Source organism: Ranitomeya imitator, chromosome 4, assembly GCF_032444005.1.
Source record: "Ranitomeya imitator isolate aRanImi1 chromosome 4, aRanImi1.pri, whole genome shotgun sequence".
Taxonomy (NCBI): Eukaryota; Metazoa; Chordata; class Amphibia; order Anura; family Dendrobatidae; genus Ranitomeya; species Ranitomeya imitator.
Genome location: NC_091285.1, coordinates 667,867,227 through 667,891,204, shown reverse-complemented (window position 1 = coordinate 667,891,204; position 23,978 = coordinate 667,867,227). Strand labels below are relative to the sequence as shown.

The 23,978-nt window shown below is 51.3% G+C and overlaps 1 protein-coding gene across 1 annotated transcript in view; it reads left to right on the top strand.

The window, feature by feature from the left end:
- CNN1 (calponin 1) overlaps window positions 1–9,430 on the top strand; it is a 90,300-nt gene extending 80,870 nt beyond the window's left edge. Inside the window, exons 5-7 of the mRNA XM_069767188.1 lie at window positions 6,479–6,589; window positions 7,048–7,194; window positions 8,120–9,430. Coding sequence (XP_069623289.1) covers window positions 6,479–6,589; window positions 7,048–7,194; window positions 8,120–8,368 — 507 coding nt within the window. The 3' untranslated portion in view covers window positions 8,369–9,430. The remainder of the gene's footprint in view (window positions 1–6,478; window positions 6,590–7,047; window positions 7,195–8,119) is intronic.
- Window positions 9,431–23,978: the final 14,548 nt, after the last annotated feature.

The window sequence follows — 23,978 nt, the reverse complement described above, 5'->3', positions numbered from 1 at the left end:
CATTCAGAGAAAACAAAATTAAACAGTGGTCGGAGAACTCCACCTCAACAACAGACACTGCTGAAGAGACAGCTTCCTCCTTTAAATAAAACCTATCTATTCTGGACCTACAGTTACCTCTATGATAGGTGAACCCCTCGTGGCCTGGGGTGTGCCGAATGTGGACATCCACCAGGCGAGCCTCACTAGCTATACTATTAAGGGCGATGCTATCATAAGTCAGCTTGTCTCTGGAACCTCCTCTATCTCGGGGCCTCGTGACAGCATTGAAGTCCCCTCCAAAGACAACCTGCCGACTTGTAAAAAGGTAGGGCTTGATCCTCATAAAGAGACACTTCCGGTCCCACTTAGATTAGGGACCATAAATGTTGATGAGCCGGAGCTCTTGTCCCTTCATGAGGACATCTAAGATCAGGCACCTCCCCATTTCTAACTCAATAACCCGTCGGCATTCCACCGGTGCGGTAAAAAGGACCGCCACTCCGCTATACGGCTCGGCCGCAAGAGACCAATAGGAGGGCCCGAGTCTCCACTCCCTCTTAGCTTTAAACACATCTGCCATGTTTGGAAGCCTGGTCTCTTGCAAAAAGAAAATGTCAGCTTCAACCCGGCTGAGAAAATCAAAGGCCGCAAATCTAGCTGTATTTGACTTTATGCTGGCGACATTAATGGACGCCAGCGTCAACGGAGTGGGTACCGCCATCACTGGTGATTGAGTTAGATGGCTTTCTTTTTCCCACTCACACTTTCTGGACTCTGGGCCAGTCCCTCCCTCCAAGGATCTTACATTCCCAGATGGAGGAGACTCGGCGTCCCCTGTGAGCCCCGCCGAAGCCAGAACCTCACCCTCAGCTTCCTCCTCAGAGGAAGAGATGTTTTCAAGGGCTTGGAACCGGTTAGAAAGACCAACCAGAGGGGAGTCGGTTTTTCCTTCCTTAGGTACCTTGGTCAGAGCAGGAGAAGATGTTTTATCTCCCTTCTTTCTCTTCTTTTTGGTGCCGAGCTTACGCTTGTCCTCTAGCCACTGCCTATTATCCTCATCCATACTTTCATAATGGGAGGACTCTGAGGCAGTGGCACTTTCCTCCCTGTGGATCCTCCTGACCTCCTCATCCAACTCATCATCCCTCGGGGCCTCAGCAGCAAGACTGGCATCCAGGACAGGGGCCGCCCCAGTAGTACGAGGCTCGCCCAGCTCCCTATCCTGTCTGCGCTTGTCTAGACGCCTTAGCTGTGCAGGCGTCTTTTTATTGCTTTTCTTCCTTGGCCCCTCAGCTCCCTCACCCCTGCTAGTCCCTTCCCCAGCAGAATCAGCCTCACGGCTTTCTCCCACCGGGGTCACGACTGCGTTAGCGAAGGAGCGAGGACAACGGCTGAATGGGTGACCTAACTCACCACACAGGTGACACCTAATCTCCACACAAGATGCAGCAAGATGGCCGATATCCCCACACAATGCACACTTCTGCACAGTGCTGTTTGCGCTGAAGTGTGTGGGGTCGCCGCACTTGTGACAGAGCTTCGGTTGCCCCTGGTAGAAGACCAGGATACGATCCCTACCCAGGAAGGCAGATGATGGTATGTGGGCAACCGTACCACCTGAACGCTTAAGTTTTACCATAAACGTCCAGGCCCCTGACCAGATACCAAACTCGTCACGGTTTTTCTTTGGCATTTCTACCACCTCTCCATACCGGCCAAGCCACGTCATGATGTCATAACAAGAAAGTGACTCGTTACAAGTCATCACAGTCACTTTCTTGACTTGGTTTTGGCGAGACACCACCTGAACGGCAAAGTCTCGCCAGCCAGGCTCATTTTTTGTCAACTCATAGTTCGACCAGAAGAGCTCAAGCCCCTCCGGCCGAACAAAGCTGACATCAAAATTAGGTGTGGAATAGGGATGTATCAAGGCGTAGATGTCAATCGCACTGAAGCCCATCCTCAGCAGGAGCTCCACAACTTTAGACCTTGGAGGACACGCATCATTGCCCCTCCACTGAAGACGGACCACATTCCTACGCACACTACCCGGCCCGGCTGTTGGGAGGGACCACACTGTATCCCCCCCTCTTTGCTCTCGGAAGGCCCCGAGGCCATGCCTCTCTATCCAGAAGGATAGATCAACCTCTCGACCCTCTACTATTAGTGATCTCTCCCCCCTCTTTAGAGCCTCCAGGAGACGCCGTTGCAACATGCCGTCCCCAGAGCCCGGAGACGAGGAGGATGCCCTATTTCCCCCGGAGGTGACAGCGGCATAACTCCTGACAGGCGCTGCCACCACAGGGGGGACAACCGGACCAGTGACCACATCCACACCATCAGCATCACCATTACCCACCTCCATAACCCCCTCACCCTCTACCAAACCAGCAACCACACCACTAGACAAAGAGTTTTCTGCATCCATACCCACCACCACATTCACTCCTGCTGGACCAGTGACAACAGGGGGTGACACTTTGGCCTCCGCATCATCAGGCACAAGGGGCTGAGTCTCCTCCACAGAACTGGAGGTGACCTCACCCCTGGTTTTTTGTGTGCCCTCCGCATCATTAGTTAATATTTTCCGCTGCTACCAGGCGTCGTTGATCTTTAGCTGCTGTGGGGCACCGCTGATCCTTAGCATCAGGATCTTGTTGACCAGCGGCACCAACACAAAATAGGACTTTGGGAAGACCGGAACTCCCAGCCCCGGTAACCCCCTCACAATGCCGCCGCCCCTCAACTAAGTGATCAGCGGCAACAGTATTCAGGGGCACCGAGGCTACCGGAGCTGCCCCCGACACCGGGCCGCTCCCCCCTCCCGCTGAGGAGTGGACCACAGTATCGTGGCCTGATCGTATGCCCGCCGCCGGGCCGCCCTCACTGTCCAGCCTTTCGGCTGATGCACCTGCTGCTACGTCCCCGCTACTACAAGCAGAGACAGAGCTCTGCGCCTCATTACCGTGCTCTGTAATCTCCCCGCGCCTTTGCACCGGATCCACAGCAGAACCCGGGCTGGGCTGGGCAACGGGGCTTATACAGCGAGCTGACCCTGCAGCCGACTCAGGGGGTACAGGGAGGGGGCCATATACATAGCTTACCGCTTCCTGCAGCTTTGGCTTGGTGGTTTTCTTTGCCTTTTTCTTCTGGCCCCCAGGTGCCTCCTCTGGTAAATCATCACCAAGATGGAAGTTCTGAAGGCACACTGGGGACTCCAGCAGCTTGATCTCTGCCATTAGCGCCCCTCCCTGGCCGATGTCACTGTCCTCCCGAGAGCCAGCAGAACTGCGACGAGATGTCATTGTCGCCTGTCCAGCAGGGAGCTCGCTGCACGTGGCCTCTGAGTGACTAAGAGGGCTGCCAGGTGGAGCTTTCTGCTGGTCATCCTCCTCCTCATCATCATCATCATCATCCACCTGGCACTCAGGCTGCAGCCCCATCTGCCTTTGCTCTCTGTTATCAGCCATTTCTCTGAATCTGTCTTCATTTATAAGCTTTTCTTTAAATGGTCCACTTTTTTCTCGAATAAATGCTTTTCTTACCTCCAGGTCATTAATTTCAAGCTTCAGAATCTTTACCTCCGCCTGGAATTGCGTCTTCCTGGGTCTGGAGGCGCCTGCAGCTTTAGCGCTTGTGCAGCGCAGCTCCTCCCGGAGCCTTCTCAAGGTCTTGCTAGCATCTTCATACTCACGAAGGTGGCTCATGACCCGGGAGGCATAGGTGGACACAGACTCCCGGGGTCTCTGCAGCGCCCAACCCTCCTCAGTGAGGTCGGCCTCACCTCCGTGAGCATTCAGCTTTCCTCCGGAAGGGCCGCCATCTTGCACGCTAGCAGGCTTCTCCTCCATGGAAGCCTTGCGGCTTCTCTGGGTCTCTGCAGACCTGGGGGGAGTAGGAGCCACATTGCTGCGACTCCTGGTGGAGTGTCTCACCCCCGAATCCTCTGATGTACAGGCTGGTTGCTGGTTCCTTCTGCCCCCCGCCAGCCTGGTCCGGGAAGCAGAAGCCTGGGACTTGGCTCCTTCACTCATCCCAGGAAACCCACTCCCTCCCTGGGTAAGAGAGAGAGCAGGTCCCCGGGTGGAGAGATGGTGGTTCTCTGGAGCTCAGGAGCACACAGCAGGTTCAGCAGCCACCGCACCCACAATCAACACAATGAGCAGCAGCTGAGCTGCACTCACTACTCTGAAGGTGCAGTCACTGTGTACATACATTACATTACTGATCCTGAGTTACATCCTGTATTATACCCCAGAGCTGCACTCACTATTCTGCTGGTGCAATCACTGTGTACATACATTACATTACTGATCCCGAGTTACCTCCTGTATTATACCCCAGAGCTGCACTCACTATTCTGCTGGTGCAGTCACTGTGTACATACATTACTAATCCTGAGTTACATCCTGTATTATACCCCAGAGCTGCACTCACTATTCTGCTGGTGCAGTCACTGTGTACATACATTACATTACTGATCCCGAGTTACATCCTGTATTATACTCCAGAGCTGCACTCACTATTCTGCTGGTGCAGTCACTGTGTACATACATTACATTACTGATCCCGAGTTACATCCTGTATTCTACCCCAGAGCTGCACTCACTATTCTGCTGGTGCAGTCACTGTGTACATACATTACATTACTGATCCTGAGTTACATCCTGTATTATACCCCAGAGCTGCACTCACTATTCTGCTGGTGCAGTCACTGTGTACATACATTACATTACTGATCCTGAGTTACATCCTGTGTTATACTCCAGAGCTGCACTCACTATTCTGCTGGTGCAGTCACTGTGTACATACATTACATTACTGATCCTGAGTTACATCCTGTATTATACTCCAGAGCTGCACTCATTATTCTGCTGGTGCAGTCACTGTGTACATACATTACATTACTGATCCTGAGTTACATCCTGTATTATACCCCGGAGCTGCACTCACTATTCTGCTGGTGCAGTCACTGTGTACATACATTACTGATCCTGAGTTACATCCTGTATTATACTCCAGAGCTGCACTCACTATTCTGCTGGTGCAGTCACTGTGTACATACATTACATTACTGATCCTGAGTTACATCCTGTATTATACCCCAGAGCTGCACTCACTATTCTGCTGGTGCAATCACTGTGTACATACATTACATTACTGATCCCGAGTTACCTCCTGTATTATACCCCAGAGCTGCACTCACTATTCTGCTGGTGCAGTCACTGTGTACATACATTACATTACTGATCCTGATTTACATCCTGTATTATACTCCGGAGCTGCACTCACTATTCTGCTGGTGCAGTCACTGTGTACATACATTACATTACTGATCCTGATTTACATCCTGTATTATACTCCGGAGCTGCACTCACTATTCTGCTGGTGCAGTCACTGTGTACATACATTACATTACTGATCCTGAGTTACATCCTGTATTATACCTCAGAGCTGCATTAACAATTCAGCAGATTTCAGAGCTGAAATCCTCCAGCATTCCTTGTGTCTGCAGTGCAGATTTCTTTCTCATACCTGTGGACATCATCATTACCCACAGAGTATATTTTATCCTATGAATATTACGTCTCCTGCAGGCCGCACCCTGCAGAGTAAGATATGACAGACACTTGAGTCAGAGCGGCTGTAAGGCTACGTTCACATTTGCGTTGCGCGCCGGTGCGTCGGCGACGCAACGCACGACGCACAAAAAACGCGCGCAAAACGCGCGCAAAAACGCTGCGTTTTGCGACGCGTGCGTCGTTTTTTGACGAATTATCGGACGCACGAAAAATGCAACTTGTTGCATTTTCTTGCGTCCGACGCTAGCGTCGGAAACGACGCACGTGTCGAAAAACGCGACCAAAAAAACGCACGCGTCCCCTATGTTAAACATAGGGGCGCGTCGCCGCTGCGTCGCCGACGCAACAGCGACGCACATTAGCGTAACGCTAATGTGAACGTACACTAATAGTGATGATCATTAGTATCTCTGCAGGGCATCTCTATCCCGGATCCACGAGCCTCCATTACACAAGCCCCAGCCGTGGCCCATTGTGTCATGTACAGATCCTGCAGGATAAAATCCCTATATACGAGGATCATAGCTAAATAAAAAGGCACCAAATATTAGGATTATAGTTTCCTTGTGCCACCTGGTGGCCAATATGGGCAATGCACACTGATGGAAAATCAAGTCTTTAATTGTGACATTTGATTGCACATTGACAGTAGGATCTGAGATTTTAGGCCCCTACATGACGCACAATACATTATCGGGTACTGATCTGACCGTGCATTATACTCCAGTCACATCCAAAGCTGCATCACCCAGAATGAAGAGGACCAGAGTGTAGCGCATAAAATATCAGCTCACAATTAATTGCTTCTCTAGATGTGATTGTAGAAGAATACACAGTAATTCTGCACATGCGCTGACATTCTGAATTTCAGACTACTATAGGCTCTAACTTACATATATCCTCTAATAATTCAGGCCAAGTCAAAAGGAGCCAAAGTGAACCTTGGTGTTAAGTATGCCGATCGACAGGAGAGGAAATTCAACCCTGAAAAACTTAGGGAAGGAAGAAATATTATTGGACTTCAGGTGAGTTTTTGGTTGAGTGCATTCTCATCTATCAACAGCAGGGGGAGCTGTGAGCGCTGAAGTAAAGCAATGCATGTATTAGGGGGAAAGTGGACATTGCAGTTCTCAGGAATCTCAGGAGCAGGTTATACAGACGCCTCACAGTCTGCTGATGGGGCTGCAGGAACATAGATCATGAAAGGAAATTGTAGGTTTTGGGTAAAGTAAAAATAGAAATGTATTGTGATATACCAGCATTCACCACAAGGTGGCAGCAGAGTAATAATTTAGGGAATGACATGAGCTCAGTCCCTACCTAGTGATATTGTAGAGCTAAGACCATGGGTGCAACTAAAGCCCCCTTTACCACATAGTAGTCGGGGTCCCTGTTATGAATTTTGCATTGGGACCCAGGAGCTTTATATACATGGACTTTCTTTTATTATTAAAATTATTAAAACCTATGTTTTTTCTTGTAGATGGGAACCAACAAGTTTGCCAGCCAAAAAGGGATGACATCGTATGGCACCCGTAGACATCTGTACGACCCCAAACTGGGCACTGACCAGCCGCTGGACCAAGCCACCATCAGCTTACAAATGGGCACCAATAAAGGGGCATCCCAGGTGAGTGTAAATGTCCCCCTCCCCCCCAATATCAATAACGCACCACGCATCAACGTTACCGCGCTTTGACTTCTACATCCTGTACGTGTCATTGTACATAACAAACTGTGGGATGAGCCCTTACTGATCCGTGCCCTGGTTTGTAACTCTTATCTCTCTTCTCCTGCTGCGTCTGGTCATAAATCAGCTTAGAAGATGATTCAGAGGAAGAGAGGTAAGAGTTACAGACCCTGCCCTCACGCCACAGCTAACTCTATGTACAGTGACACATAAAGGATGTAGAATCCTAATTGTTAAAATGATTATTGACATATAAAAGTCTTATAAAAAAAAAATTCCCTAGAGGTGTCCACATTTAACCGTAAAAACCATAACTACATTGCAAATTCTTCCCACAATGTGTAAGTCCAGCCTACATATATTCTCCAAAGAAAAACAGTTGGCACTCACCGGGCTTTTGTAGAAATTCCACTCTTTATTTGTAGTAAAAAAGCATGTTGGCCGGTGGAGTGAGGACGGGAGTGGGCAGAAGCTTGACGACGGCCGTTTCGCGCCTGCTATATTCTCGGTACTTGTTTAATCTGTGTGTACTCTCCCGGATTATGGAGGTTTCCCATAAATAATTTCTGTCTGCCACCACTAGAGGGAGCTCCCTGCATGAGTATCTGTATACGTATGTCTGCAGTGCGCTCCCCCTAGTGGTGACTCCAAGATGGCAGAATTGTAGTCTTTTATCTCATAGTAGTGTGAAGCAACTGGGGGCAGATTTTCTGGTTCTCTTACTGGGTGGGGGGCTAGTTTTGTTTATAGGTGGGCACGCTGATGGTGTCATTTCATTTTTTTTTTTTTTACCTAAAAAGAGCTTATTTGAGATAAATGTGGAGGCGATCGTTTAACCGGCTAACGCTATACCCTGTTTCCTCAGGCTGGCATGACGGCTCCAGGCACCAAGCGCCAGATCTTCGAGCAGAAGCTCGGCATGGAGCACTGCGACACCCAGACCATACCCTTACAAATGGGAACAAACAAGGGGGCATCTCAGCAAGGCATGACCGTGTACGGCCTCCCACGCCAGGTGTTCGACGCCAAGTACTGCGGAGACCCCAACATGCTCCTGATCCCCGACGAGGACGGGCACTACGATAACAGCCATCAGTATTACAACTCCGAGTAGACAGCGTCCATTCCCCCCAGATAACCCGTACACCACCCTCTTCCGCGCCAGTGTGTGCCTGCTACTGTGGCAGAGAACGGAGCTCACGCTGCCCATTCGATGCCAGTGTGTGCTAGTCGCTCTGGCAATGGGGGGTTAAACGCTGCCCACTATCCGTGTTTGCTCTTGCAAAAGGAAGGAATAGATGATGCCCGCTCTGTGCCAGCCTGCCTTCTGGCAATTAGATTACTGCCCGTCCCATACCTGCTGTTCTGGCAGAGAATGACGCTCATCCTACCCACTTTCTGCTCTCCTGGCAGAAAAGGGGTAAAGCTTCCCATTCTGTGCCAGCTTGTGCTTTGGCAGTAAAGACATAAACCCGTCCCCTCCGCGCCTGACACCACTTTACAAGAGACTGACAATGAGCGTCACATTTCCTTTTTTTTTCCTCTCATTTTGCTCAGGTGGACGTCTGCAGAGCATCGCTCCGCGCCTCGGGATTCTTACTCACAAGTTCACAAACTTTAGATTTTACGGGGAACGGGGGAGGGGGGGGGGGGGGGTAGGAGGGGGAATAAACTATTATATTAATATTATTTAAGGAGGGGGCTACACGGCGACTTTACGATAAACCACAAGTGATGGGGAAAGTGGTGGCGACGCTCTGCTGAACACTGCTACCTTTCTAGAGCAACAACCGAGTCTGCAGCGCGTCGCCGCTGAGGTGGGCAGGTGACGGTGAGGGCGGCGATGCCCTGCCGCTTTCCTAGTCTGACTGGCGATGGCGCTCCTGAGGGGATGGGACGGGTCTCTGATGAGAGGGCGTGGGTGGCGGAAGGGGCACTTACAATATAAAAGTTCTGGCAGGTGAGAGGTTAATAGGGTTAGGACAAAGCACCGACATGGGCGCAATGCTCTGCAGACGACAGCGTGACGAATGACTTGCCTGGCTACGTTTTTTTTGTGCATGTCCTTCGCTCCCCCTCTCCTCCACCTTTTCCTCTCGTCACCGCAGTAATCGACACCTCACTTTTGCTCTGTTCAAGAAATGACTGCAAATATATTTCTAGATTTATATTTCTACACGGGCTCTGTGTGGTTTATTTCTGTGCGCCGTGATGCCAAGAGGAATTGAGGGGCGGGGGGTGGGAGCTACTGCCAATGACGGGGTTAAAAGCTGTGGTGGGACAAAATTGGGACTTGGGTCTCACATGCATATTGATCAGATGCATGGACCCTTGTAGTGTTCTAGATCCTATAAAGACAAATGTGTTCAAACCCCCCCCCCCCCATGTAATAATGTCCCCTACCTTCCCTAGCCTGTTCCTGGTATAATGTCCCCCTCCTGGGCACCATCCTGGTATAATGTCCTCCATCCTGGTATAATATCCAAAATCCTGTTTCCCTTCCTGTAAAAATGCTGCCCCCCCATCCTATAACAATGTCCCCCATCCTGGTATAATATCCACCATCCTGGGCCCCTTCCTGGTATAACGTCCCCCATTCTGGACCATTTCATGGTATCCCAACCCCCATCCTTGACCCCAACCTACAACAATGTCCCCCATCCTGGTATAATATCTCCCACCCTTGGCCCCTTCCTGGCATATCTCCCACCCTTGGCCCTTCCTGGTATAATGTCCCCCATTCTGGACCATTTCATGGTATCCCAACCTCCATCCTTGATCCCAACCTATAACAATGTCCCCCATCCTGGTATAATATCCACCATACTGGGCCCTTCCTGGCATAATATCTTCCACCCTTGGATACTTCATGGTATAATGTCCCCCATCCTGGACCATTTCCTGGAATATTATCCTCCATCCTGGGTCCCTTCTAGTAATAATTCCCACCACCATTCCCTGGCCTCTTCCTGAATATAATATCCTCCATACTGGCCCATTCCAGTAAAAATTCTTTCTGCATTAATGCTAACTGCCATCCTGGGCCATTTACTGATATAATGCTCTCCATCATGGGCACCATCCTACAGTAGGCCCCTTTCAGTAATAATGTCCCCTACCTTCCCTGTTCTGTTCCTGATATAATGTCCCCCTCCTGGTCCATTCTTGTAATAATGCCCCCAGCCTTCTCAGGCCTCTTCCTGGTATATTGGCCCTCATCCTGAGCCATTTCCTGGTATAATGTCCCCCATCCTGTGCCCCTTTCAGTAATAATGTCCCACTCCTGTAATAATGTCCCTTACCTTCCCTGGCCCCTTCCTGATATAATGTCCCCCTCCTTCCCAGGTCTCTTCCTGGTACGTCCCCCATACTGTCGCATTCCAGTAATAATGTCCCTCATTCTTCTCCCGCTCCCATGACGTGCGGTGTTCTTTTCTACAGCCACACAGAAGCCGGAAGTTTGACTTCAGTGTGCCGACCGCCCATGACAGACAAGATGATGTCAGCTGCCGGCTTGATTGGTCGGCAGCGTGTATTGCAGTGCAGGGAACCGGTGGGTCTCTGCGCCACAATACCACTGTACAGTTCAGCTGAATGTGTGTCCGAGGAAGCATATCCAGTTGAAATAGTCACTGGCGTTGGCGGAGCCCCCCTCCCGCACGCGAGAGCCGCCATTACGTCCCTATAGTTAAAGGGTTTGTCCAGGTTTGGCACAAAATGTTGCAGTCACTATATGTGACAGCAGACTTGTGAATCCTCACAGTGCACAATGTCAGGATTTTCCTGTGCCAGGAGCGAAACTGGACAGTCATATGATCGCAACTACTCCCATCAACCTTTGCCTGCTGCCACTAAGAACAGCAGGAGCAAGCAGAGGTTGATCATCAGCAGGCATCTGCACTATAAATAAAAATTTTAAAAAATGGTGTGGGTTCTCCTTTATTTTTGATAATCAGCATGGCATATACAGGGTGCTCAGTTAAGACATGACACTCCCCATACTGTGTCCACATACATTATTCCCATCAGTACTCATACTGTATCCGCATACATTCCCGTTTGCTCCCCATACTGCCTGCACCCATCCCCTACTCGCCATACTGTGTCTGCACTTATCCCCCATACTGTATCCTTATACATACCCCCAAATCCTCCATACTGTTTCCATTACATTAAATCTCCCCATCTGGACAGTCATATGATCACAACTATGAGATGTGCATGCTCCCAGACTCATTCTAACTAGACGTGTCCAACCTCATTCAATGAGTATGCTAGTCACACACTTGGGGTCACATGACCACCCGCTCCTGGCACAGGCGAATCCTGACTGCGCACAATGTGTGTGTTATGAGTGACTGCAGACTTTCCTGCCAAACCTGGACCACCCTCTTAAAGGATCTATATATTTTTTTTTAGAATAATGCATGTGTTTTGGGCTAAAAATAGCTTTTACAGGCGGTTTCCCTGCTCATTGCTTGGCTGCAGAATGAGAATTAAGGATGAGCGGACCCGTGGATTTTGGGTTCAGCCGAATTGTAGTTCAAAGGTCAGTTCGCTATCTGGATGTGACCCCGAACCCAATAGAAGTCAATGGGGACCTGAACGTCAGTGCTTTAAAATTGCTGTAAATGGGTCACACTAAGGGCTAGGGGGCTGCAAAAGGAAACAAAATGGGGGTAAGAGCAGGACAATTGTCTTGTTACGCACCCAGAAGAAACACCTTCCTGTGGTACACGCAGGTGACCGGACGTTCTGTGTTATTTCATAGGCCCGAGTAAAGCTGGATGAATGGTGACGCCAGAACAAGTAGAGGCGATTTTAGATTGTTTGGCGGAGAATGTCTTCATTTCCTTCGCTTTGTCTTCCACCCGGTTCTGTCAAAAGCACAGTTTGCACCTGCGGCCCATCTGCGGGCATCTGCCTTCCGCCTCACCCCTTTGCAAATCGGGTATCGGTCTGAGCCCCAAGTCATGCAGCAGCCACTTCTGCTTTTTGATGACTCCGCTGGCTGTGGTTCCATAGGCCATCCACCAGGCCCTGACCCACAAGTGGAAGATATTGAGCATCATGAGGCCCAACCACTTGTTCTGTTGGAGGATGAGTATGTGGAAGGGCAGTGCCAACGATCAGCGACCACCGCAGCACATCTCTGATGATGATGATGAAACACAGATGTCAACTTCTACAGCTTTCTGCTGTGTGTAGTCCAACAAGGAGGGCAGGGGTGAAGACTGGGAGAAACATCATGGGGAGGATTATTTTTATTTTAGCACCATTGATTCCATGTTTCTGAACATGAGAAGGGGTTACATACAAAACCGATATAAATTACAATGAACAACATAATAGTGACAGACAGGTACAGAGGGAAGAGGACCCTGCCCTTGCGGCCTTACATTCTACAGGATGGTGGGGAAGGAGACAGTAGGCTCAAGGGCTGCAGCAGCTCCGGTGTTGGCAAGGTGGCAGCTCTGGTGTTGACGAGGTGGCAGCTCTGGTGTTGGTGAGGTGGCAGCTCCGGTGTTGGTGAGGAGGCAGCTCTGGTGTTGGTGAGGTGGCAGCTCTGGTATAGGTGAGGTGGCAGCACTGGTGTTGGTGAGGTGGCGGCTCTGGTGTAGGTGAGGTAGAAGCTCTGGTGCTGGTGAGGTGGCAGCTCTGGTGAAGGTGAGGTGTCAGCTCTGATGTAGGTAAGGTGGCAGCTCTGGTGTAGGTGAGGCAGCTCTGGTGTTGGTAAGGAGACAGCTCTGGTGTGGGTGAAGAGGCAGCTCTGTTGTAGGTGAGATGGCAGCTCTGGCGCTGGTGAGGTGGCAGCTCTGGCATTGGTGAGGAGGCAGCTCTGGCGTTGGTGAGGAGGCAGCTCTGGTGTAGGTGAGGTGGCAGCTCTAGTGGTGGTGAGGCAGCAGCTCTGGGGTAGGTGAGGGGGCAGCGTTGGTGTAGGTGAGGTGGCAGCTCTGGTGTTGGTGAGGTGTCAACTCTGGTGTAGGTGAGGTGGCGGCTCTGGTGTAGGTGAGGTAGAAGCTCTGGTGCTGGTGAGGTGGCAGCTCTAGTGCTGGTGAGGTGGCAGCTCTGGTGTAGGTGAGGAGGCAGCTCTGGTGTGGGTAAGGAGGCAGCTCTGTTGTAGGTGAGGTGGCAGCTCAGGTGCTGGTGAGGTGGCAGCTCTGGTACTGGTGAGGTGGCAGCTCTGGTGTAGGTGAGGTGGTAGCTCTGGTGCTGGTGAGGTGGTAGCTCTGGTGTTGGTGAGGCAGCTCTGGCGTAGTTGAGGTGGCAGCTCTGGCGTTGGTGAGGTGGCAGCTCTAGCGCTGGTGAGGTGGCAGCTCTGGCGCTGGTGAGGTGGCAGCTCTGGCGCTGGTGAGGTGGCAGCTCTGGCGTTGGTGAGGCAGCTCTGGTGTTGGTGAGGAGGCAGCTCTGGTGTAGGTGAGGTGGCAGCTCTGGTGTAGGTGAGATGGCAGCTCTGGTACTGGTGAGGTGGCGGCTGTGGTGTAGGTGAGGTAGAAGCTCTGGTGCTAGTGAGGTGGCAGCTCTGGTGTGAGGTGGCAGCTCTGGTGTAGGTGAGGTGGCAGCTCTGGTGTAGGTGATGAGGCAGCTCTGGTGTAGGTGAGGTGGCAGCTCTGGTGTTGGTGAGGTGGCGGCTCTGGTGTAGGTGAGGTGGCGGCTCTGGTGTAGGTGAGGTAGAAGCTCTGGTGCTGGTGAGGTGGCAGCTCTGGTGCTGGTGAGGTGGCAGCTCTGGTGTAGGTGAGGAGGCAGCTCTGGTGTGGGTAAGGAGGCAGCTCTGTTGTAGGTGAGGTGGCAGCTCAGGTGCTGGTGAGGTGGCAGCTCTGGTACTGGTGAGGTGGCAGCTCTGGTGTAGGTGAGGTGGTAGCTCTGGTGCTGGTGAGGTGGTATCTCTGGTGTTGGTGAGGCAGCTCTGGCGTAGTTGAGGTGGCAGCTCTGGCGCTGGTGAGGTGGCAGCTCTGGCGCTGGTGAGGTGGCAGCTCTGGCGCTGGTGAGGTGGCAGCTCTGGCATTGGTGAGGCAGCTCTGGTGTTGGTGAGGAGGCAGCTTTGGTGTAGGTGAGGTGGCAGCTCTGGTGTAAGTGAGATGGCAGCTCTGGTACTGGGGAGGTGGCGGCTCTGGTGTAGGTGAGGTAGAAGCTCTGGTGCTAGTGAGGTGGCAGCTCTGGTGTGAGGTGGCAGCTCTGGTGTAGGTGAAGAGGCAGCTCTGGTGTTGGTGAGGTGGCAGCTCTGGTGTTGGTGAGGTGGCAGCTGTGGTGTTGGTGAGGTGGCAGCTCTGATGTAGGTGAGGAGGCAGCTCTGGTGTTGGTGAGGAGACCGCTCTGGTGTGGGTGAGGAGGCAGCTCTGTTGTAGGTGAGGTGGCAGCTCTGGTGTTGGTGGGGTGGCAGCTCTGATGTAGGTGAGGTGGCAGCTCTGGTGTAGGTGGAGGCAGCTCTGGTGTTGGTGAGGAGGCAGCTCTGGTGTGGGTAAGGAGGCAGTTCTGTTGTAAGTGAGGTGGCAGCACTGGTGTAGGTGAGGTGGTAGCTCTGGTGCTGGTGAGGTGCTAGCTCTGGTGTTGGTGAGGCAGCTCTGGTGTAGTTGAGGTGGCAGCTCTGGCGTTGGTGAGGTGGCAGCTCTGGTGCTGGTGAGGTGGCAGCTCTGGCGCTGGTGAGGTGGCAGCTCTGGCGCTGGTGAGGTGGCAGCTCTGGCGTTGGTGAGGCGGCTCTGGCGTTGGTGAGGAGGCAGCTCTGGTGTAGGTGAGGTGGCAGCTCTGGTGTAGGTGAGATGGCAGCTCTGGTACTGGTGAGGTGGCGGCTCTGGTGTAGGTGAGGTAGAAGCTCTGGTGCTAGTGAGGTGGCAGCACTGGTGCTGGTGAGGTGGCAGCTCTGGTGTAGGTGAGGTGGCAGCTCTGGTGTAGGTGAGGAGGCAGCTCTGGTGTTGGTGAGGTGGCAGCTCTGGTGTTGGTGAGGTGGCAGCTCTGGTGTAGGTGAGGAGGCAGCTCTGGTGTAGGTGAGGTGGCAGCTCTGGTGCTGGTGAGGTGGCAGCTCTGGTGCTGGTGAGGTGGCAGCTCTGGTGCTGGTGAGGTGGTAGCTCTGGTGTAGGTGAGGTGGTAGCTCTGGTGCTGGTGAGGTGATAGCTCTGGTGCTGGTGAGGTGGTAGCTCTGGTGCTGGTGAGGTGGCAGCTCTGGTGCTGGTGAGGTGGTAGCTCTGGTGTTGGTGAGGCAGCTCTGGTGTAGTTGAGGTGGCAGCTCTGGCGTTGGTGAGGCAGCTCTGGTGTTGGTGAGGAGGCAGCTCTGGTGTAGGTGAGGCGGCAGCTCTGGTGGTGGTGAGGAGGCAGCGTCAGTGTAGGTGAGGTGGCAGATCTGGTGTAGGTGAGGTGTCAGCTCTGGTGTAGGTGAGATGGCAGCTCTGGTACTGGTGAGGTGGCGGCTCTGGTGTAGGTGAGGTAGAAGCTCTGGTGCTGGTGAGGTGGCAGCTCCGGTGTAGGTGAGGCAGTTCTGGTGTAGTTGAGGTGGCAGCTCTGGCGTTGGTGAGGAGGCAGCTCTGGTGTAGGTGAGGTGGCAGCTTTGGCATTGGTGAGGAGGCAGCTCTGGTGTAGGTGAGGTGGCAGCTCTGATGTAGTTGAGGTGGCAGCTCTGGTGGTGGTGAGGCGGCAGCTCTGGCGTTGGTGAGGTGGTAGCTCTGGCGTTGGTGAGGTGGCAGCTCTGGTGTAGGTGAGGTGGCAGCTCTGGTGTAGGTGAGATGGCAGCTCTGGTACTGGTGAGGTGGCGGCTCTGGTGTAGGTGAGGTAGAAGCTCTGGTGAGGTGGCAGCTCCGGTGCTGGTGAGGTGGCAGCACTGGTGCTGGTGAGGTGGCAACTCTGGTGTAGGTGAGGCAGTTCTGGTGTAGTTGAGGTGGCAGCTCTGGCGCGGTGAGGTGGCAGCTCTGGCGTTGGTGAGGAGGCAGCTCTTGTGTAGGTGAGGTGGCAGCTCTGGCGTTGGTGGAGGCAGCTCTGGTGTAGGTGAGGTGGCAGCTCTGGCATTGGTGAGGAGGCAGCTCTGGTGTAGGTGAGGAGGCAGCTCTGGCGTTAGTGAGGAGGCAGCTCTGGTGTAGGTGAGGTGGCAGCTCTGGCATTGGTGAGGTGGTAGCTCTGGCGTTGGTGAGGAGGCAGCTCTGGTGTAGGTGAGGAGGCAGCTCTGGTGTAGGTGAGGTGGCAGCTCTGGTGTAGGTGAGGTGGCAGCTCTGGTGGTGGTGAGGTGGCAACGAGGGCATTGCAGGCAGTAAGCTGTTCTAAAGAAATGGGTTTTCAAGCTCTGTCTGAAAGTTCAGAAAGTGGTGGATAATCGGACGTGTTGGGGCAAAGAATTAGAGGATGGTTGATACTCGTGAGAAGTTTTGCAGGCGACTGGATGCAGAGGAGAGGTGGTCTTGGGAGGACCAGAAATTACATGGTGGAAGATATCGGGAGTAGAGATGGGCAAACCGGAACAGTAAAGATCAGGGTCAGTACCGAACACATACTGTTCGGATTTGGCACCCCAAAAATCGAGTGCATTTCATGATGTCACCTGCATGACAGCACGAGAAACACCGGCTGCTCTGATCGGTGGTAAGATTATTACCGATGGTCAGAGCTCCAGCAGCTGTGACCGGTGGTAAAGTTTACTTCTGGTCACAGCGGCGTCATTGACTGACGAGAGTACTACTCCCATCAACCTACGCCTGCTGCCGCTAAGAACTGCAGGAGCAAGCAGAGGTTGATGGGAGTATTCATCAGCAGGCATCTGCACTATAAATAAAAAATTTAAAAAATGGTGTGGGTTCTCCTTTATTTTTGATAATCAGCATGGCATTTACAGGGTGGAGCTCAGTAAAGACATGACTGAACGTATTCAGGGTGGAGCTTGGTTGTCACATGACTGAGCATACTCAGGGTAACGCTTTGGTTGTCACATGACTGAGCATATTCAGGGTGGAGCTTGGTTGTCACATGACTGAGTATATTAAGGGTGGAGCTTGGTTGTCACGACTGAGCATATTCAGGGTGGAGCTTAGTTGTCACAACTGTGAGCATATTCAGGGTGGAGCTTAGTTGTCACATGACTGTGAACATATTCAGGGTGGAGCTTAGTTGTCACATGACTGAACATATTCAGGGTGGAGCTTAGTTGTCACATGACTGAGCATATTCAGGGTGGAGCTTAGTTGTCACATGACTGTGAGCATATTCAGGGTGGAGCCTAGTTGTCACATGACTGTGAGCATATTCAGGGTGGAGCTTAATTACCACACAGGTTCCCAGCAGTTTCTCTGCAATTAGGTGTTAACAAGGTTTCATCATTTCATCATCATGACAGCACCATCTTCCCCAGAGGTGTATCTAGGCTTTCTGGCACCTGGGGCAAAAATTCAGTATAGCCCCCGCCCCCTCAATCACATATGCGATTTGCACACTAAGGGTACCGTTACACTATACGATTTACCAACGATCACGACCAGCGATACGACCTGGCCGTGATCGTTGGCAAGTCGTTGTGTGGTCGCTGGAGCGCTGTCACACAGACAGCTCTCCAGCGACCAACGATGACGAAGTCCCCAGGTAACCAGGGTAAACATCGGGTTACTAAGCGCAGGGCCACGCTTAGTAACCCAATGTTTACCCTGGTTACCAGCGTAAAAAAACCCAAACACTACATACTTACATTCTGGTGTCTGTCCCTTGCCGTCTGCTTCCCGCACTGACTAACTGCCGGCCGTAAAGTGAAAGCACAGCACAGAGTGCTGTGCTTTCACTTCACGGCCGGCAGTCAGTCAGTGCGGGAAGCAGACGGCAAGGGACCTGACGGACACCGGAATGTAAGTATGTACTGTTTTTTTTTTTTTACATTTACGATGGTAACCAGGATAAACATCGGGTTACTAAGCGCGGCCCTGCACTTAGTAACCCGATGTTTACCCTGGTTATAAGCGAACGCATCGCTAGATCGGTGTCACACACACCGATCCAGCGATGACAGCGGGAGATCCAGCGATGAAAATGTTCCAAACGATCTGCTACGACGTACGATTCTCAGCAGGATCCCTGATCGCTGCTGCGTGTCAGACACAGCAATATTGTATGGATATCGCTGGAACGTCACGAATCGTACCGTCGTAGCGACAAAAGTGCCACTGTGAGACGGTACCCTTAGTCATGTAGACGGGCCGCTCTCCCTAATTCTCTCAGTGTTCAGTGAAAAACTGAGAGAAGCAGAAGAGAAGCTCGTTGTCACAGGACCAATGAGTATGAGTGAAGTGTCCATGTGACGACTACTGGAACCTACAGAGCTGAATCCTGACATCACAGGCTTCGGTATTCTCACAACTAATGCACTAGACACTTTTAGGATTCTCCCTTGCCGGTGGACGATCATGTCAGCACAAGCATGTGATTTGTATACTTCTGGCCACATTCCGACTAGACATGCCCGGCCTCGCTCAGTTCATTTTCATCGAGTGAGGCCACGCATGTCTAGTCAGCACGTGACCGCATGTATCTAAATCGCCAGCACGAGAGAATCCTGACAGCGTGAGGTGCGCACTGTGAGAATTCAGAAGTCTGCCAACCTGGACAACCCCTTTAATGCTCATAACATAAATAAAAACATGAGAATTAATCAGCATCACAAACAACATTTACATCTAGGTACCTTATAGATGACGTCGTTTCTGGAGTCGTTCTTCTTTTCTTCATCTTGTCCAGACCCCATGATGAGTTTTCTCTTCCACAGCCGTCTCTACAGACTTCCATCTTCTCCGCTCTTCTGCAGCGCATCCCCACACGACGCTCTTAAAGATTGCAATGTTATTATATTAAATATCTGCCCTACGCTGAGCCCCTGAATAATAAATTGCTCCTCACTATATTGTCTGCACAAAAAATGACCCCACTGTCCCTCTTATGGTACATGTTCTCCACACTGTCTCCTCCCTATAAGGCTCAGTCTCTATACTGTACTCTCTCATCATACTCCCCCTCCTTGGTATACTGTTCCCTCCTGGCTGTGCCCTTACACTGTCCCCTCCCCCCAATGCTACACCCCCACTACTCAGTCTCTATTCTGTGCCCACTCACTTTTCTCCCCCTCCTCACACTATTCCCCTCCCTCATACGGTCTCTTCTCACAGCCCCCGTTCACCATAATGTCTCCTCATATATTGACCCCCTAACTCTCTATACTGCTTGCTCACACATACCACCGACTCCACATACTGTGTCTGCTGACATCCCATCACCCTCACTCCCCATACTGTGTCCACATACATTTTTTCCATCGCTACTCATACTGTATCCACATACATTCCCATTCGCTCCACATACTGTGTCTGCACTCATCCCACATACTGTTTCCTCATACATACCCCCCAATCCTCCATACTGTTTCCTCATACGTGCCCTACATCTCCCCCTTTTCTCATTTTGTGTCCTCAAATCCCCCATTATATTCCCCCATCCCCACTCCAAATTTCCCTACACATTAAATCCCCTCATACATTAAATCTCCCCATCCCCACTCCAAATCTCCCCCCATACATTAAATCTCCCCATCCCCGCTTGACAGCCGGCAAAAAGAACAGCCAACTCCCAGTCTGTGGGGCAGCAGAATGCAGCCGCCGGAGGGAGACACTGCAGACCGCCGCATTAGGCAGCCCGACTGACCCCCCTGCCGACTGCACCCGGGGCACCTGCCCCCCCCAGATACGCCTCTGAGCTTCCCCAGAGGGACCAACAAACACCAATGTAGGAGTCAGAGCAGTGAGTGAGTCGCTGTTCTTGAAAACCCTTAAAGTACAAAACTGACAACGCCGCTTGGAATAGGCCCCCCAATGCCTATTATGCCCTTTTTCTCTCTGTATTTCCCTGTATTCTGCCTAGCAGTCTCTGTATTTTATGGTCTATTTTAACCCCTTAGTGACAGAGCCAATTTGGTACTTAATGACCAGGCCAATTTTTGCAATTCTGACCACTGTCACTTTATGAGGTTATAACTCTGGAAAGCTTCAACGGATCCCGCTGATTCTGAGATTGTTTTTTCGTGACATATTGTACTTCATGTTAGTTGTAACATTTCTTCGATATTACTTGCGATTATTTATGAAAAAAACAAAAATATGGCAAAAAATTTTAAAATTTCGCAATTTTCAAACTTTGTATTTTTATGCCCTTAAATCAGAGAGATATGTCTTGAAAAATAGTTAATAAATAACATTTCCCACATGTCTACTTTACATCAGCACAATTTTGGAAACAAAATTTTTTTTTGTTAGGGAGTTATAAGGGTTAAAAGTTGACCAGCAATTTCTCATTTTTACAACACCATTTTTTTTTAGGGACCACATCACATTTGAAGTCATTTTGAGGGGTCTATATGATAGAAAATAATGAAGTGTGACACCATTCTAAAAACTACACCCCTCAAGGTTCTCAAAACCACATTCAAGAAGTTTATTAACCCTTTACGTGCTTCACAGGAACTGAAACAATGTGGAAGGAAAAAATGAACATTTCACTTTTTTTTGCAAACATCTTAATTCAGAACCATTTTTTTTATTTTCACAAGTGTAAAAACAGAAATGTAACCATAAATTTTGTTATGCAATTTCTCCTGAATACGCCAATACCCCATATGTCGGGGTAAACCACTGTTAGGGCGCACCGCAGAACTTAGAAGTGAAGGAGCGCCGTTTGACTTTTTCAATGCAGAATTGGCTGGAATTGAGATCGGACACCATGTCACGTTTAGAGAGCCCCTGATGTGCCTAAACAGTGGAAACCCCCCACAAGTGACACCATTTTGGAAACTAGACCCCTTAAGGAACTTATCTAGATGTGTGGTGAGCACTTTGAACCCCCAAGTGCTTCACAGAAGTTTATAACGTAGAGCCGTGAAAATAAAAAATCGCTTTTGTTTACACAAAAATGATCTTTTCGCCCACAAATTCTTATTTTCACAAGGGTAACAGGAGAAATTAGACCACAAAAGTTGTTGTGCGATTTCTCCTGAATACGTCGATACCCCATATGTGAGGGTAAACCACTGTTTGGGCGCACCGCAGAGCTTGGAAGTGAAGGAGCGCCGTTTTACTTTTTCAATGTTGAATTGGCTGGAATTGAGATTGGACGCCATGTCGCGTTTGGAGAGCCCCTGATGTGCCTAAACAGTGGAAACCCCCCATAAGTGACACCATTTTGGAAACTAGACCCCTTAAGGAACTTATCTAGATGTGTGGTGAGAACTTTGAATGCCCAAGTGCTTCACAGAAGTTTAGAATGCAGAGTCGTGAAAATAAAAAATATTTTTTTTTTCACAAAAAAGATTTTGTAGCCCCCAAGTTTTTATTTTCACAAGGGTAACAAGAGAAATTGGACCCCAGAAGTTGTTGTCCAATTTATCCCGAGTACGCTGATGCCCCATATGTGGGGGTAACCCACTGTTTGGGCGCACGGCAGACCTCAGAAGGGAGGGAGCACCATTTGACTTTTTGAGCGCAAAATTGGCTGTCGTGTTTGGAGACCCCCTGATGTACCTAAACAGTGGAAACCCCCCAATTCTAGCTCCAACCCTAACCCAACACACCCCTAACCCTAATCCCAACCTCATCCATAATCCTAATCACTAACCCTAACCATAATCACAACCCTTACCCCAAAACAACCCTAATGTCAACCCTAACCATAACCCTAATCAAAACCCTAAATCCAACACACCCCTAATCCTAATCTCAACCCTAACCTCAAACCTAACCCTAATCCCAATACACCCCTAATCACAACCCTAACCTTAACCCTAATCCCAAACCTAACCCTAATCCCAAGTGTAACCCTAATGCCAACCCTAACCCTAATACCAACCCTAATCCAAACCCTAACCCTAACTTTAGCCCCAACCCTAGCCCTAACTTTAGCCCCAACCCTAACCCTAAGGCTACTTTCACACTTGACTCGTTTGGCATTCCGTCGCAATCCGTCGTTTTGGACAAGAAACGGATCCTGCAAATGTGCCCGCAGGATGCGTTTTTTGCCCATAGACTTGTATTGCCGACGGATCGTGACGGATGGCCACACGTCGCGTCCGTCGTGCACTGGATCAGTTGTGTTTTGGCGGAGCGTCGGCACAAAAAAACGTTCAATGAAACGTTTTTTTGTACGTCGCATCCGCCATTTCTGACCGCGCATGCGTGGCCGTAACTCCGCCCCCTCCTCCCCATGACATAGATTGGGCAGCGGATGTGTTGAAAAACTACAGCTGCTGCCCACGTTGTGCACAATTTTCACAACGTGCGTCGGTATGTCGGGCCAGCTCTGGTGTAGGTGAGGAGGCAGCTCTGGTGTAGGTGAGGTGGCAGCTCTGGTGCTGGTGAGGTGGCAGCTCTGGTGCTGGTGAGGTGGCAGCTCTGGTGTAGGTGAGGTGGTAGCTCTGGTGTAGGTGAGGTGGTAGCTCTGGTGCTGGTGAGGTGATAGCTCTGGTGCTGGTGAGGTGGTAGCTCTGGTGCTGGTGAGGTGGCAGCTCTGGTGCTGGTGAGGTGGTAGCTCTGGTGTTGGTGAGGCAGCTCTGGTGTAGTTGAGGTGGCAGCTCTGACGTTGGTGAGGCAGCTCTGGTGTTGGTGAGGAGGCAGCTCTGGTGTAGGTGAGGCGGCAGCTCTGGTGGTGGTGAGGAGGCAGCGTCAGTGTAGGTGAGGTGGCAGATCTGGTGTAGGTGAGGTGTCAGCTCTGGTGTAGGTGAGATGGCAGCTCTGGTACTGGTGAGGTGGCGGCTCTGGTGTAGGTGAGGTAGAAGCTCTGGTGCTGGTGAGGTGGCAGCTCCGGTGTAGGTGAGGCAGTTCTGGTGTAGTTGAGGTGGCAGCTCTGGCGCGGTGAGGTGGCAGCTCTGGCGTTGGTGAGGAGGCAGCTCTGGTGTAGGTGAGGTGGCAGCTTTGGCATTGGTGAGGAGGCAGCTCTGGTGTAGGTGAGGTGGCAGCCCTGATGTAGTTGAGGTGGCAGCTCTGGTGGTGGTGAGGCGGCAGCTCTGGTGTTGGTGAGGTGGTAGCTCTGGCGTTGGTGAGGTGGCAGCTCTGGTGTAGGTGAGGTGGCAGCTCTGGTGTAGGTGAGATGGCAGCTCTGGTACTGGTGAGGTGGCGGCTATGGTGTAGGTGAGGTAGAAGCTCTGGTGAGGTGGCAGCTCCGGTGCTGGTGAGGTGGCAGCACTCGTGCTGGTGAGGTGGCAACTCTGGTGTAGGTGAGGCAGTTCTGGTGTAGTTGAGGTGGCAGCTCTGGCGCGGTGAGGTGGCAGCTCTGGCGTTGGTGAGGAGGCAGCTCTTGTGTAGGTGAGGTGGCAGCTCTGGCGTTGGTGGAGGCAGCTCTGGTGTAGGTGAGGTGGCAGCTCTGGCATTGGTGAGGAGGCAGCTCTGGTGTAGGTGAGGAGGCAGCTCTGGCGTTAGTGAGGAGGCAGCTCTGGTGTAGGTGAGGTGGCAGCTCTGGCATTGGTGAGGTGGTAGCTCTGGCGTTGGTGAGGAGGCAGCTCTGGTGTAGGTGAGGAGGCAGCTCTGGTGTAGGTGAGGTGGCAGCTCTGGTGTAGGTGAGGTGGCAGCTCTGGTGGTGGTGAGGTGGCAACGAGGGCATTGCAGGCAGTAAGCTGTTCTAAAGAAATGGGTTTTCAAGCTCTGTCTGAAAGTTCAGAAAGTGGTGGATAATCGGACGTGTTGGGGCAAAGAATTAGAGGATGGTTGATACTCGTGAGAAGTTTTGCAGGCGAC